This window comes from Taeniopygia guttata, chromosome 5 (assembly GCF_048771995.1).
Source record: "Taeniopygia guttata chromosome 5, bTaeGut7.mat, whole genome shotgun sequence".
Classification (NCBI taxonomy): Eukaryota; Metazoa; Chordata; class Aves; order Passeriformes; family Estrildidae; genus Taeniopygia; species Taeniopygia guttata.
The window spans coordinates 9,685,735-9,702,437 of NC_133030.1; the positions used below are offsets into that span (position 1 = coordinate 9,685,735).

The 16,703-nt window shown below is 39.8% G+C and overlaps 1 protein-coding gene across 4 annotated transcripts; it reads left to right on the forward strand.

Moving 5' to 3' along the window:
• Positions 1 to 413: 413 nt before the first annotated feature.
• NADSYN1 (NAD synthetase 1) lies at positions 414 to 15,661 on the forward strand. Of its 4 annotated transcripts, none has more exons than XM_032748569.3 (21): positions 414 to 591; positions 722 to 782; positions 1,427 to 1,543; positions 2,417 to 2,470; positions 2,802 to 2,915; positions 3,769 to 3,820; positions 4,540 to 4,628; positions 5,469 to 5,586; positions 6,062 to 6,193; positions 6,678 to 6,782; positions 6,938 to 7,062; positions 7,253 to 7,301; positions 7,881 to 7,983; positions 8,655 to 8,823; positions 9,185 to 9,320; positions 10,052 to 10,158; positions 11,534 to 11,665; positions 11,817 to 11,886; positions 12,456 to 12,584; positions 13,058 to 13,234; positions 15,355 to 15,661. In XM_032748569.3, the coding sequence occupies exons 1-21, from the start codon at positions 507 to 509 to the stop codon at positions 15,379 to 15,381; spliced, it is 2,151 nt and encodes a 716-aa protein (XP_032604460.1). In that variant the 5' UTR covers positions 414 to 506; the 3' UTR covers positions 15,382 to 15,661. The 4 variants fall into 4 exon arrangements, with proteins under 4 accessions (XP_032604460.1, XP_032604462.1, XP_032604461.1 ...); XM_032748571.3 differs by having other exon boundaries at positions 6,708 to 6,782; XM_032748570.3 differs by having other exon boundaries at positions 415 to 591; positions 2,826 to 2,915.
• The last annotated feature ends 1,042 nt before the right edge of the window (positions 15,662 to 16,703 follow it).

Sequence of the window (16,703 nt, forward strand, 5' to 3'; positions counted from 1 at the left end):
TATGTGACAAGGGACATAAGAGAGGAGATTGGACTTTGAAGAAGTCAGCCTCTCTGGGGTCAGCACCCTGAGAGCTGTCGGGATGATGCTGAAATGAGAACCGCACAGAAGGTTGCACCCTGTTCCAGTTATCTTCATTCAGCACCCGCACTCTGAACTCGGTTTGAGAGACACTTCTTAAAATAAGCTGCAGGGCTAAGAAACAGGTTAAGGCTGCATTCCCGTTATTCAGGGCTCTGGGGAGATAAAACTGCAGAAGGTGCGTAAGGGAGTGCAGCAGCGCACGGCGCCGGAGGAGCCACAGCGCGGGTGGACACCGGGTCTGCAAGGATCCAGTGCTTGAAGCACTGACGGTACACGTGCTGCTGCCGGGGCCGGGGGAGGGAGCGGGAGGAGCGGCCGGGGGAGGGACCGGGAGGCGGGACCGGCAGCCCCGGCCGGAGCAGGGGCGGGCAGCCCCGGCCCTGCGCCGCCCCGGAAGCAGCGGGGAAGGCGCTGGGGCCGCCATGGGCCGGGCAGTGACAGTGGCCACCTGCGCCCTTAACCAGTGGGCTCTGGACTTTGAGGGCAACCTGGAGAGGATTCTCAGAAGTGAGTGGCTGCTGTCCCCGGCTATCAGGAATACTCTTCCGCTCCCTTCTCTCCCTCCTTCCCTCCTGCCGCGGGCGGGGCGGCGCAGACCGTGCCTGTTTGACGCACTGCGCTCCCAACACTCTTACAGGTATCGACATCGCCAAGAGCAAAGGAGCCCGGTACCGGCTTGGCCCAGAGCTCGAAATCTGGTAAGGGCGCTTTGCTGGCGCTAGGTTTGGTGCGATTCCGGTTACCTGTGGAAGAACAGTCGAGAAGAGCATCAGCCTCGTGGTGCTGCAGTGCCCAGAGCCATACTTACAGAATGTGGTGCAAAGAAAAGCACTGTAGTTGTGAGCACAGGACTGGGTCTCTTGTCTCGGAAACCTGACTGGTAGCGATAATTTTTAACCTATTTCAGTGAGTTTTCCTCTGTAGTTGTGAGCATGGAATTGGGTCTCTTGTCTCGGAAACCTGACTGGTAGCGATAATTTTTAACCTATTTCAGTGAGTTTTCCTCTGTAGTTGTGAGCATGGGATTGGGTCTCTTGTCTCGGAAACCTGACTGGTAGCGATAATTTTTAACCTATTTCAGTGAGTTTTCTTCCAGGGGAACTGTAGTGCTTTGATTTCTGCCTGGGCCCAGGCTGCTGTCCTGTAAGGAATATCATGGGGTGATACAGAATGCTGCAGTTTTAAATGTTGTAAATAGGGATGGTGTTGACAGCACTTTTTCTTCATTTTCTATATAAATTGCCTGTGTGGGTGAAATGCTCCCTGTCTAAAGTAAATTTGGTTCTCTGGCTCTGGTGCTGATCTGGCTGTATTTTTTATTTCTCCTTGTTTCTATGCACAGTGGTTATGGCTGCTCAGATCACTTTTATGAGTCAGACACACTCTTGCATTCGTTTCAAGTTCTGGAAAAGCTCTTGGAGTCTCCAACTACTCAAGATATTATCTGTGATGTGGGAATGTAAGTTTTTTAGTGTTTTGGGTTTTTTTTGTTTTTTTGTTTTTTGGTTTTGTTTTTTTTTTGTAAACCTCTGATAAAGGGATAAGTCCTTAGGGAATGCTGCTTGTGCCATGCTCTGGATAGTGGGGGCTCTGCACCAAACTGTCAAACGTATCTTAGGAACTGCACTGCTTTTCCCCTTTTAATTACCATGACCAGGACTGCAACGTGCAGAACACTTTCTGAAATATAATCCTTCCAAAGATTGCTGGTGGCTGATCCCTTCAAGAGAGAAATAGGATAATTGCAGTTATCTATTGGAAACCTTAAAGTCTGATACGTATTGCTATAGGTCAAACTTTGTGTGAGGTGTAATTCAAAAGGCTTTATAAATTCACTGTCTTGTGGGAATGCAGGGGCTGCTTTCACTGACAGACATTGTAAACAACATAAGTGTATGTGAAACTCACTGAAGCCATTGTATGCCTCGTGCTGACATGGAAGTGTGGTAAATTATATCTGTAAAATCAACATGTTAGAACTGATATAATTGTGTAAAGCTAGTTTGATTTTGAACTGGGTTGGTAGTATCACAGGAGGTCACATTTTTTAAATAACATGGCCCAGCCATGGGGAATCTTCTGGTATGCTCATGTTACTAAGGCTCAGGTAGTAGCTGATATATCTGAGATTGACACCACAGTCAGTAACTCAGATTTTTTCAAACTACTACTTTAACTAAAAAAATAGAAGCTAAAACTTCATATATTCTTTTGCTTGATTCCCTCTAATGAGGTCTTATGAATAGTTTTTGCAGTAAAGTAGATTCTGTAACTTTTTATAATTTCATTTAGTAACTGTAGTTACTGCATATTTTGGCGCTTATTTCCACAGGCCTGTTCTGCACAGAAATGTTCGCTACAATTGTCGAGTGATCTTTTTAAATAAGTAAGTAGTTCTTGATGTGTTTTGTGAGGTAATACATTCTCTTTTAAGACACCAGTTCAGTCTTCAAGTAAGATTCTTCAGTGCTGGAGTGATGGATTTATCTTCCTATTAGCTAAAGTTTGAAAGAGACAACTAAGGTTTCTCATTATCTGTTTTTTCTTTTCTGATTTGTGGAAACTAAATTCCCACTGCTTTCTGGAAGAGTTAAAAAAAACCTCCTTGAGTCTGCAAGAAACTTTAAAAATGTTACATTATACTAGAAAAAAATAAGTTGTTCTTAATCAGTGTTCATATATAGGCTTGTTTGGCTGTGCATCATGTGTAAACTCAGTTTTTCTGTTTTGTTTTATTTAAGGAAGATTCTTCTGATCAGACCAAAAATATCACTGGCAAATGCAGGAAACTACAGGGAACTTAGATGGTTCACCCCATGGAGCAAAGCAAGGTATGCTGGCAACTCTTAAGAATTGTGTTAAAAAACACAGCTTGCCATTTGCAGCCACAGCAACAGGGTTGAAATATCCAGAGCAAATCCTCATTGGCTGCTACAGGGAGAGCAGCAGGACAGAGTCAGCCAAGCTATGTGGTTGTAGGAAGCTTATTGAGCAGTCAGACTCTCAGTAGCTGAGCTGGAAGAAAAAGTGGGGCTGCTTGATCCTATAGCCAGTGTAAAGTGTCATTTTCCTGGTGTGTGCTTTCTAAGAACAGCCAGCTCAGGACTGGAAAGGGCTGTGTTTACCTCCTGATTGCTGCATCCTAGTACTGAATTGGCAAACACTGAAATGGATGAGCTCTGTCAAAACTTCAACAACTGCGGTTAATGAAAGCTGCCTGCCTTATGATGATGCAGAACATGTCTGGCACTTGGCTCTGATGCTGTGCACTCATCTTGTAGTCAGGGAGTGCTTCCAGCTTGAGGGTCTCAGCAAAGCACTTCTGGTCCCTCCTCTGAGCCCCAGCTGGTTCTGAGCTGCTTGTGTAGTAGCCCTGTAAAAAGAGAAACTTCTACCTGGCATTTGTCTTGCATGGTGTGTTCTTTGTTAGGTCTGCTTTCTGGCCAGGATGGGGTGCTGTTTATCTTGCCTTTCTGAAGCACAGATGTTGCTATCTTAAAATGTCAGCATTTCTGATTAATTCCACAGAAATTTGAATTTTTTTTTTTATTATTTTTTAAACACACACAGCCCTGTACTACTTCCACATGGTTTCTTTAAGCAGCATTAGAAGGTGAGATGAGAACCAGTTTATATGCTGTGATTTATGTAATGATGTATTCACACTCTATAATTTTGATTTAGGCATGTGGAGGAATATTTTCTGCCCCGGATTATTCAGGAAGTGACTGGACAGGTAAGCTGGTTTTTTTTTTTTGTTGTTGTTTTGTTTTGTTTTGTTTTAATTTAGCATCTTCCAGATTCAGCAATTAAAAACTGTAGTCTCCAAAATTTTGCTGCCAGCCATGTTGTGGATTCATATGTTTCAGGGTGGTTCTAAATTGCATTAAATGAGAGCATAATTTAATATTATTTAAGTTAGTATATGGTAGCAAAGCAAGTAAATTTTAAATCTTCCTCAGTTATTTGTACATACAGAACCTTGATTGCCATATTTTGCACAATTTTGGTACTGAGTTTATCTGTGCTTGAGGCTAGAATTGGGTATATCTTTTTAGGTTAAAAAAATTAAATTTGAAATTGTTTAAACCTTATTCGTTCAGAAGGATCTAAAATTTATGTTAGTTCCCATTAAAGCATGAGTGTGATTCCAAACAACAGACAGTCTCTGTTTTGTAGATTGTTTAATTCCTGTCCTTAAGCAAAGCACTGCATCTGAATACTACTGAAATTAAAACATGAAATTTCAATCAGTCCAGAAATTTGCATTTCAGAATTTTTTTTACTCCTACTTGATATGAAACGAAAGAAGGTATAATGTGATTGATACTGTGTCACTAATTTCACACAAGTAAGCATTCAATTTTTATATTTTCTTAAGATTTGTAGTTAAGTTTTTGAATTGAACAGCTTATTCTACTGCATATGTGTAAGAATGTTCTTGCTTTTCCTCAGGAAACTGTTCCTTTTGGGGATGCAGTGCTAGCAACTAAAGATACCTGCCTAGGGGCAGAAATATGTGAAGAACTCTGGGCACCAAACAGGTAAAGTAGAAAAGGAAATAAATGTAATCTAAAACATACATTGGAGCTGCCTGAAAGAAATGTTTGAAGAGATCTGCTTATTATTCTTCTATGTAATTTATCTTTAAGAAAGTGCCAGTAAGATAAAATATAATTAGGAGCAACAAATACATCATGGGAAAGACCTCCTTAGGCAAGGTGCAGGATGGCAAAGAAATGTTGGTTGTTAAACTAAATCAACTCAAAACAGGAAGGTAGGGGAAAAATACCAAAAAGAAGCAGAATGAGAAGAGTGACCTAAGGAAATAAATGACAAGTAACTCTGGTGCTCACATTCCTGATACTTTTCCAATCTCCCAGTTACATTAATTTCCTTGTAACTGCAGAAGATGTGGTGTGTTTTGAAGATGTGATTTTTTTTTTTAAGCGTTTATTTCTTATGACATTGGAAAAAGAAAAAAAAGCAGTAAAAATCCTCTCCTTGTGGTTCTGTTTTTGATTTACTAAGAGACAAGGAAAATGGGACAACTGACTTTGCAGTGTATATCCATGTTGCCCTTTCAGACCAAGATTATGTTTTCTCTCTTTCTTTGAGACCTGGCCTTCTATAGAGTAGAAGGCATTTTATTTAGAACAGACTGAGCAAAAGCCCTCTTGACGTCTGCAGCCACTGCTGGTCTTTGACAGAAGAGCTGGGCAATGCAAGAAAAAGAAAGTTTTGAAAGCCCTATCCTTGTTTGAGCTAAGACATACAGAAAAACGACAGTGACATAGATGTTTCTCTTTGTCAGTGATTTTTAATGACATTTGCAGTTTTCACAGCACAGTAGTGATTTATTTTTGTGCCTTTTGCCTTGACAGCCCTCACATTGAGATGGGACTTGATGGTGTGGAAATTTTCACCAACTCTTCCGGGAGTCACCACGTGCTGCGGAAAGCTCATGCCCGGGTGGATCTGGTGAATTCTGCCACAGCAAAGGTGTGGAAAGTTCTGTTTGCTTGAAAAATGAGAAGACATTTATTATTTGCTCTGTAATCCTATCTAACAGTGATGGGAACAAAAGTAAAGCAATAAGTGTACATTACACTGTGAAAAAGATGCTTTGTCATTTTAATTTAACATGCTTTGCTTATATTTAACAGTATCTGCTTTCTCCTCTGATATCCAAACACAGCTGTTATCACCTTCCTGCTTTTCTCAACCTCAATTTGAACTCAGAATTTCAATTTAGAAGTGCAGCTCTCTCTCTTTGGGTTGAGGGAATGACTCTTGCTACTAATAGTGACTCCTATCAAGAGAGAATCCCAGCCATAAATCATTCTCAATGTAAAGGGAGAGGAAATTTGTAAGAAGGGCAGGAACAGAGAAATAACATTTTGATTTTTAACATCCTGTCAGGTGCTACATTCTGAACAGTTTTTTTCTCTTCCCTGCATGTTTGTTTCCCTGGCAGAATGGTGGTATATATATATTAGCAAATCAGAAAGGCTGTGATGGTGATCGTCTCTATTATGATGGCTGTGCCATGATTTCCATGAATGGAGAAACTGTTGCACAAGGATCCCAGTTCTCACTCGATGATGTGGTAATGTATTCACCCCATACTGCTAGGACACTTATGCTCAACAGTTCCCAGATATTCCAGATCTAGGTCCACATCTCTAGACTAAAAAAGGTGTATTTTAATTATTATTCAACTAGATCTGAGTGTTTTCCTAGTCAGATTACCTACAGTAGCTCTCCTGCTTTTGTGAGGAATGAAGAATTGTCACAGTGGAAGAACTTCATGAAAACATTTTTGTATGCAATCATCATGAGGAGGAGAGACCCTGCTAATTGAGATTCCCTTATTTAAAGGAAGAAAGGGCAAAGACTGCAATGTTCTAATTAAGACCCAATTTTGTGGACACAAGGTTTCACTTTGATTTCAGAAAACAGTAGATTTGTCATCTAGCTTTCCTCGTGTTATGTACAAGCTCCATCACTTTCCCCAGTAACATTTCTTGCCTTTTCCTTTGCCACAGCTGATGCTGAATCTTTTGCCAAGCATTGTTTATCTGTTTGTGTAGAGTGATCTGATGTTGAAAGCCTTTCCACAGGAGGTGCTGGTTGCCACTTTGGACCTGGAGGATGTTCAAAGTTACAGAGCAGAGATTTCATCTCGCAACTTGGCGGTAAGAACTCTTTGTGTTTGTAAACTGTGCCAAGTTTGAATAGTCATTGGATGTAAGAAGTATTTGCATGTCTTGATTTTCACAGTATCTTAGCTGATGTTTTTAAAACTACATTAAAATTTGTGTCTTCTGAATTCTTCTGTACTATTGCTTAGGCAAGTAAAGTGAATCCTTATCCCAGGATAAAAGTGAACTTTGCTCTGTCGTGTCCTGATGATTTAGCTGTTCCTACTTGTATGCCAATCCAGTGGCGACACCACAGTCCTGAGGAGGAGATCAGGTAATCAAATGCTGAATCTGTTGCTTGAAGATTATTTTGATTTAAAAAAACCCCTCCAAAACTCAAAGAAAGAGATAAACATAAGATGTTGTTCAGATTTAAGTAAAGGAAATCTCTCATTGGAAGACCACAGTAAATATGTTGACTTGTTGTAACCTTCTTAGAACAATCATGTGTTCTGTAATTTCAGCCTTGGACCTGCATGTTGGCTCTGGGACTATTTAAGGCGCAGCAAACAGGTAAGAACAACTGGGTTTGTTTTTCCCTTGGCATACACAGCTACTTTTTTTGCCACAGGCACAATCCAAATTGTTTTTCTGTGCTGCTGGTAACCCAAACTGATCTTAGTCCAAGGTGCAAAGTTTGAGTTTTTCACTGGTAGCTCAGTCAGACATAAAAATTGTATTCCAAGTGTGACTTCAGTATGCTTTGTGCACCCTTCCCTTAGGAATTGTCATTTCTTGAGTGCAGCAGAGTGACATGAAGTAGTTATTCAGTGTAATAGTAAAGTATATATGAAAAATGTAATCCTTTTTTTAGCATTTCTGTCTTGCTAGAGGGTAAAGACAAATAGAATTTTTTCTAGCCAAAGGGTTTTACAGTGACTACTTGTTTGATTGCCCAGTTGATGAGAGTTTCAGAGGATTTGCTCTGGGTGGTTTCTTCTGTTTCTCCCCAGTAGAATATAAACCTTGAACAATATAAAGCCTTGAACAATGCCTGTCATTCTTCTACTGGAATGTGTTTCTGAATGGTACAATACGTATTTTTTTTTCTAATTTTGCTATGTGGAACCTATTCCTTGCTCTGTTTTTAAGGCAGGGTTTCTCCTACCTCTGAGTGGTGGAATTGACAGCTCTGCTACAGCTTGCATAGTGTATTCCATGTGTCACCAGGTTTGCCTGGCAGTCAAGAATGGCAGTAAGTAGGTCTGTGTGGCTGGCCAGCTGTGTTTACTAATGGTTATGGATAAGTTAATATTAGCTGGGTGGAGTAGCTGCAAGAGCTTATTAATGGTATACCCTTTTTGTGTCGTTCTAATGGAATACTTTGTATCTCTTCAGAAATTCCAGTGAAAATTCCAGTGTGTCCAGATTCAGATCCTCTGAATTGGCATAATGGTTTCCATTTTGGGTTTAAGAATTGGATGTGGAACTCAGACTCTTTTCTGTCTAGACTATTGTTCAAATGTTGGCTGATGCAGTCTTCAGCTTATTCTGAGAATTTTCCCCTTCTATTAAAAGCAGCACTACAATGCATGGTTAGGAATGGTTTAATTTCTTTTAGTTCTGGCTTTAAGCAGACTTCATGCTTTTAGCTAAGTCTTTGTACATACTGGATCATGTTTTCTATGAAGATTCTTCAGTAGATCTAAGGGATTTAAAATTTCTGTGCTCAAAATCGGGAGCAAAATTGGTAATTCTTTTATAGATGAAATTTTTTTTGGGACATTAGATGTAGTGATCTTATTTGTCATGGGCACTGTAAAGCTTAATTGGAATACAAAGGATGTACAAGCTATTTGCATATCTTGCAAAGGGAGGAGCACAATAATTTCCACTCCTGTTCTGTTTCTTCTGCTCTGTCCTCAGATGCAGATGTGCTGGCTGATGCACGCAGGATTGTGAACGATGATACCTACATCCCTGAGGATCCTCATGAATTCTGCAGGCGTGTCTTCACCACGTGCTACATGGCTAGTGAGAACTCCTCCCAGGATACCTGCAACAGGGCCAAACTGCTGGCTGAGCAAATAGGCAGGTACAAGCTCAGAAAGTGGTGGGAAGAAACAGTATGTTCTGGCAACGACTTACATCTAAAACATTCAGTCTCAAAAAGGGAAAAAAAATAAGAGAGGAATAGGAGGTGGGTTAAGTAGGAATGCTGCAGATAGTATTACTAAAGTGTTAAAGTGTGGCAGACTTAGAAGCATTTGGCAAAGGACATGGAATTTTGGAAACAGACTCTGAAAACTGTTATTCTTTCCTAAGTTTCTTCCTACCAGATCTGAGATTTTAGCAGATTTAAAGTCTCATTTGATGGGTGGAATTTTGGTGGGTTTTTTCTGTTTTATATAGTCAGATTGTGCTGGCTGAGTCACTTGTGCTTGAATTCTTCTCAGCTACCACATCAACCTGAACATAGATGCGGCTGTGAAAGCTGTTGTGGGGATCTTCAGCGTGGTGACAGGTCGAACTCCCCGGTTTTCTGTCTATGGAGGGAGTAGCAGAGAGAACCTGGCACTCCAGAATGTGCAGGTGTGTGTCCTGTAGGCTGAATCGGGCCACACTCTTTTGGTTCTGTGGGTTTTGGTTTGATTTTTTTTGGTTTTCCAACCTAACCAGCAATTCTGCTTTAGTTCCGAGTGTTGGTTATCCTGTTTGATAGTTTTTGTTAATTTGAGGAATTTGATCTTTCTCTCTCTGTTACTGGACAAATCCAGCTGTTTGCTCTGGAAGCAAACATTGAATTCTTTGTCAGCTTTTTGGTAGCAGGAGAGGTTTAAGTCACAGGGGAGTCTGGATATTGGCTTAACATCACCCACAATTGCTGCTGGAGCTGAAGGCTGGATCCCAGGCATTGTTAGAAAAAGCTTGAGTTTCAAAATGGGGACAAAAGCAAACTTTTCGCAAATGTTTTCTATTAGACTAGAGGGATTTATTTACACTGTAAAAGAATATAGTTTATCTGCACGCTTCTTCCATCATGGATCCTTGTTAGTGCTTCAGAGGTAGCAGATGGCACCTACTCCCCAATTTGCCGTTGGCCAGGAGAAACTTCCTTAGTTTGTGGCAGTAGCTGATACTGAACCTGGATTTCCTGAGTGTGCTCAGCAATTTCTCCAAAAGACTATCCTTCCTGCAGTCACACTTACCCTGCCCCCATTTTGTTCTTCATGAGCTTGTTTAGACAACTGATTAATAAAAGTGACTGGAGAGAAATCACTCTGCTATGTAAATTTTGCTTTCCTTTTCCTTTTACTTTGCAGGCTAGAATAAGAATGGTCCTTGCCTACCTGTTTGCTCAGCTGACACTGTGGGCTCGTGGGATGCCAGGGGGACTGCTGGTGCTGGGATCAGCCAATGTGGATGAAAGGTTGGTAAAAACTGAGAATCCAAAACCATGTGGAACAGGTCACTGTCATTTCCTTCAACTCTACCAAATATCACTGTAGATGATGACTCAGAAGAGGTAACAACCTAAGAATGCACTGGTAACAGTGAAATCAATGAAAATAGTTAAATCAGCTTGAATGGGAAATGGTGTATTTTTCAGAGGTTTAGCCCAAAGTATTGCTATAGCTTTCCCATAAAATGCTGTTGTCAGTAGAGCTTACCTGTGCATTCCTTAGGCTAACTTCCCAATATGTTGAATTTTCAGTAACTGCATTAGGAATGAGGATGTGAACTTTGAGCTGAAAAAGCAGCTTAAAATCTGGAGTACTGTTACTAGAGCTAGTATTTGAAGATTAAAACAATCCCTGTAAGACTGTGGGAGTGGTAACCTCTAAAGCTGTGAGCTGGTTGTGTGTATGTTTCGAGATTTATTATTTTAATTAGTCAGCACAATGTTTTAATTATTTTGCACATATTGCCTTAGCATGGACAGTTTCGCAGTGCTTTATGATTGTTTAAAGTATCATCTTCTGAAAGTTTCAGGGCTTTAGGATAACCCTGTGTTCTGGTTTGAAAAGCAAAACCACTGAGAGGCTCTTCAGTCAGAAATACAATTTATTAGAAAAAAGGGAACAAAGAACCAAATACATACAATAGCACAAAAGAAGAACCACTGACAGAGTTAGAGATACAACCTGATACTTGGTGGCTAGAGCGGTGGTAGCAGATACGGTTCTGTCCAAGCCGTGGTCCTGTAGACTGATGTAGTTTCCCTCTGGAGGTCCAGTGTAGAGAAGGTCTCAGCTGTTCCTCTTGGAAGAGGGGATCTGTAGAAGGGTGTAGTTTTCTCTGAAGATCTGGTGATGGAGTGATGGGCCTGATCTTCCTCTGGGAATCCAGCAGAGAAGAAGACTGCTTCTCTGGGAATCCAGTGAAGGGCTGCCCCTGATATCCCAAAAATGCTCATTTTATGAAGGTAAGGATGTTTGGCTCCTCCCTCTGGGTGGAGCATCTCACAGTGGGATGATGTAACTTTACCAGTCATGCAGTGAGTCATTCAATGGCTTATTAACAGAAGATATCTCCCTGGAGGGAGACATTGTTCTTGGAAGAGATAAGAAAACTGCCCAACCTCCAACAGATGGTAAATAGAATACATGCTTATCTTACAAGCCAGGACACCCTGCTGCAGTTAAACATGTTGCCCTTTAGGTATAAATACATTATTAATCTGCAGTCTGTTTCTCCCTTTCTTCATGCTACATATAAATTCTCTATAGTGTCAAGGATTATCTATTATGCTGCAGTTACATTATTATTAACTGTTGCTGTATAAAATTTCCTGTTTTGCTCAGTCTCCGTGGTTACTTGACCAAGTACGACTGCTCCAGTGCTGATATCAACCCCATTGGTGGCATCAGCAAGACTGATTTGAAGAACTTCATTCAGTACTGCATTGAAAATTTCCAGCTCACAGCCCTCAGGAGGTGAGCAATGATTGAGTGACTGTGTTTGTTCATTCCACTGGAAGAACTATCTGAGCCAGGTGCTTCATTTTTGGGATGAAGCGCTGTTTTAACAAACCAGCATTAATAAGACTGCATGGAATCGTTTTTTCCTTTTTCCTCTCCCTTACAGTATCGTGTCAGCTCCACCCACTGCGGAATTGGAGCCCCTGGTGGATGGACAAGTGGCTCAAACTGATGAGGTAATAATGGGCAGTGCCTTTAAAATGCTTTAAGCCTTCCCCCAAAATCTGGGGTTTGTCCCATAGGTGTATGTAACCATGCTTTCTGACAGGCAGTCTTAAAGCTACCAACATTAATTCCCCACACTTGCTCTGGGGTGACAGTAGTTTCCAAAACTATTGTTAGCAAATTAATTTTTGAACTATTTTAGACTTTTGGACACTTAGAAGGATGAGTATTGTAAAATACAGTTTGTTTTATGGTTTTTTTAATAGCAAAAGAAAGTCAGGGCCTTGCTGCTATGAAAATGACTGGTGGCAAAGCACTCTTCTCCCCACATCCTTCTCTTTTCTATCCCTTTGGAAAGGAGAGGACTGATAAAACTACCTCTGTGGCCTCCAATCTCCCAATTCAGAGAGATTCCAGTGGGTTTCTTTTATTTCTGCTCATAGTATTACTATGTATTTTTGACCTTGACAATTTCATTTTGGTGTTTCTTTGATTTAACTGGGTTGTTTTAATTGCTCCATGAAAGTATTCATTAAAATTTGCATAGATTTTCTTTGACATTCTGTGTGTTTGTTTTCAGGCAGATATGGGGATGACATATGCAGAGCTCTCAATCTATGGGAAATTGAGGAAAATTGCAAAGGCTGGACCATACAGTATGTTCTGTAAGCTGATTAATATATGGAAGGAAATTTGTACACCAAGAGAGGTAATATACCAAAGAGAAAAAAATATCAAATAGTTTAATGCTTTTGACAAAATAAAGTATGTTAGGCGAAAGGTCAGGTTCCTTTTAACTGAAAGTAATAGTTTCATTATTTTGTGTATAGAGATTATTCTACAGTTGCAGCAGAATATGCTAGAAAAGCTGGTCTACATCTCCTAAATGGAGCTTGCTGTCTTGTGCTGCAAATTTTTAAAACAGTTGTTAATTGGGTAATTTGAAAACAATTACTTCAGAATTATACCTCAGGGAAAATTGTTCTCTAAAATACAGATGACCAACTACTGTTGAAGCCTTTTGTTATGTGTTCTGAGACAAAAAATGACTCGTGCTTTGAAAGAATATATGGACCATGTCAAGATAGAAAAAAGTCTCCAAAATACTGTGCTCCTCTCAATTTTTAAATTAAAATACTAAGAAACTTCATCTGGTTAAAAGCTACATTCCTTGTACACCAGGTGGCATCCAAGGTTAAGCATTTCTTCAGGATGTATTCAGTCAACAGGCACAAAATGACCATCCTCACTCCTTCCTACCACGCTGAAAACTACAGTCCAGATGACAACCGTTTTGACCTGAGGCCTTTCCTCTACAACACCTCGTGGTCCTGGCAGTTCAGGTGTATAGACAAACAGGTAAATCTGCTTCTGGAATGATCTTGCATTGAAATTATTCAAATAATTTGAATACAAATAAATTCACTGGTTCCAGTGAATCTCCAGTAAAACACAACTAATATTTAGAATAGCAGTTATTTAAGAAATAACTGATTGTTCTTTTCACACAACTGTGATGTTAAATCCCCTGATTTCAGTGTAGGCTGTTTAGGTTCTTTTTTGTCATACTGCTATGAAAACAAGAACAAGAAAAAATAAAAGAATTGGTGTACTGAGGACAGAAAGTAATAGGTGTATCCAGACTCATGAAGTCCTGTGCTAATGGGAGAAACAAGCTTTTGTGTTTTGGTTTCAGTTCAGGGCCTGTCTGAAGGGATCTGCTTAAATGCAGAATTAAGACTTTACCTACATCAGCGTGGAAAAAGCCAGTGTAAGAGGCAGCAATTCACTGTGCTTCTCCCACCTGCTTCTGCAACAGTTCCTTTTTTGAATCTCAAGTTAGCTGACTCACAAATTCATGTTTGCTCAAACACAGAAGCAGTAATGGTACTGTGCTCAGTTTGAGCACTGAGATGGGGAGGGGCCTAGGCGATTATTGGAACCATGCTTAACTTTTTATAATTTTTAGCCACTCCTTCAAACTTATTTTTAATGCCTCTTTTATGGCACATATGCTGGGGTGAAGAATTTTAGCACCCCTTAAAGTTTTTTCTGCCAGAGATTTTTTTTTTCTGCCAGTTGCTTTTAAAAATATGTCTATACATGTAATAAAATACTAATTCCTTCATCTGTGAAATGCCAGACATGTTGTAATAGTATTTTACTACCTTGAAACCTGGGATAAAAGCTACTATGTGCAGTACTTTACTATTGTAAAGTATGTATAGTGGGGGTTTTTTTACATCATATTGAACTTTTTTCCACTGAAGTCTAGGACAAAAGTTATCTTGGTCTCAGTGGGAGTCAGGCAAAATGTTTTTGTAGGGTCTGGACCAAAATGTAATTATCTTATGCTTCCAGTAAATGTGATTAAGATCTTTTAATGATGCAGATATTGTTGCATTCTTTAACTAAATTTGTATGTAATAGCAGTTGTGCTCTGCAAGGGTAGTGGCAACTTATTCCTGGAAACCAGGAGGCAAGTCTGGGGAAGATTTTATTGTGTAGATAAGAGTAGCCTGAACTGATAACTCCTACAGCACTTTGCAAGACTGAAAAATAATAACTTGCAGTGGTTTGAGTCAAATCTGCCCTATTCAAAAAAAGGAATACAGGAAGAGTTTCCTCTTACTGTAGGTGTTCAGCACAATTGTAATTCTGAAGATAATCACTCTAGGACAGTGTCCCACTGATGATTTTGCTCCTGGGACTCAATCTGCACTTAAGATTTTTCTGGCATAGTAACAGGACTGTGAAAATATGGCATAAACTTGACATAAAATCCACCTTTACTTAGGTAATGCCAGGTTTTCCTATAGGAGAGTCATGTTACAGCTCAAGCTCATTTGTGAATTGAAACAATTTGGAGTGCTAATGATAATCTGTTGGATTTGTAGAAAGTACTTTCCTGCTTTGGATGTCCGTAGTGTAGTCAAGTCAGTTTAGTTGTCAATCCATTTTTAGTGCAAAATTCCCTTTACATTTTCTGCAGAAGGAACAGGGGTAAAAGGAATTTAAGATCATAGCACTTGCTGGGAATTACCAGATTTGCTCTTGGAGTCTTCCTGTCATTCAGCTCTACCTGGCATGGGGGTTTTGGAACAACCATAGGAACTCTGGCAATGCTGTCTGTAGCTTCTGCCTTGGAGCTGTGTCTGAAGTAAAGGATTTGTGGTCAGAGCACAAATGATGCACTTCCAGGTGCCAAAATATTCACTGGGATTTTAATTGTTGCCATAATTTGAAGGAACTGTGATGCAGCTCGGAAGAAAGCTGGCACATCTACTTGCAAGGATGAGATGCCATCTTCTGCTGTTTCCAGTGTTACACCATAAGATTAGATGCATTTGGTCAAACCAAGAGATTTGTCCACTTCATAAAAACCTGGTCTTTGTGTGTCTCTTTTACAACCAGTAGGAGATGTTGATGGAAGAAGAAGCTTATTTTTGCTACTGAATTGTTTTCTTTTTTACTTGCAGGTATCCAAGCTAGAAAAAAAGGAATGAATTTCTTTAGTTGAAGATGTGGACTGACTTCCTGTCTTGTTTAACTGCGGAAATTAATTTGTCAAACAGAATGTTCAAAACTGGATTATACTGTGATAATGAGCAGGGATGACCTGCTTAACAGTTCCTGAGCTGACTGTTGTAATAATTTTTTTTAATTGACTCCCTCTTTTACTCCCAATATACTTAAACTGTAGTTTGGCTAAGAGATCATTTATTAAGGATTTTCTTCAGCTTCTTGAGTTAATTGCCTTTAATTAAAAATATTCTTTTAACCACATTAGTAACATAAGCAGAATCTGTAATTAAATTAAAAAGTTGTGGAAAGAGCTGAAAACCCCAAACCACATGGGCAAGTTCAACAATTTGAGGAGATCCTTCTATTATTTGGACATCTGATTCCCAAGCTTTAGTTGTTTGGTTCAACCAAGTTATGACTGATTGTGACTTTTGCCAGATCCATCAGTGAAGAGAGTTATTACATTTAAAGGTTCTTCACTTAATATAGGTTATCTCTAAAACTCAATTTTACCTGCAATAATTAGTGAGCTAGGTAATGAACAGAACAAATACCTGGGAAATCATCAGAATTTTGCGTTGCCCAATCAAGATAATATTTTTTCAATGGTAAATAGATAACTGCAAATTCTTGACCTGCTAAATGTACCAATCTTGTTCTGGCCCTCATTACAATTTGTGCTATCACCTCTAAAACTGTAAAAATTGTCTTTGAAACCTGTTGGGAAGAAAAACCCATTCTATTATCAACAAAGGATTTCTCTCAGAAGGGTCCCATTGAAAGATGAAACCATCAAGTCACAAAGGAAGTCCATTACCTCAGGAGGTCATGAAGCAACCTCCAGGAGTCCAATGTCTTCTTGTGGATGATGAATACTGGTGAATTCCAGGGACTCTTCGTGGGGGTGATGTGACTTTGCCGTAATTGTTCCTTTACCAATCTTTTAAGGATATTTAATTTTTTTATCCGTTAAAGGCCATTGATCAATTAATATAGGATGATCAGCTTTCCAGTTTAGCTTTAAAGTGGCAGGTTTTGATGTAGTTTCCATCACAGGCCCATCCATTTGCCTTATAATCTTGGCTAGTAAATGTGTAAAATATTCACTGAAGTAAAGAGCACCCCATTTGATAAACATGTAGCTTTCAATTAAAGAGCACAGGATGGGCCTACTTGTACTTCCCAAGCTGGAATACTAAAATGAGGGATTGATAAACTCTTGTGTTATTATGCTGCTACAGATCCCAGTATGCAGCAGAAAACCGTTGGTAAATTGTCTTGATGGCTCTTTTGAAATTGCAGC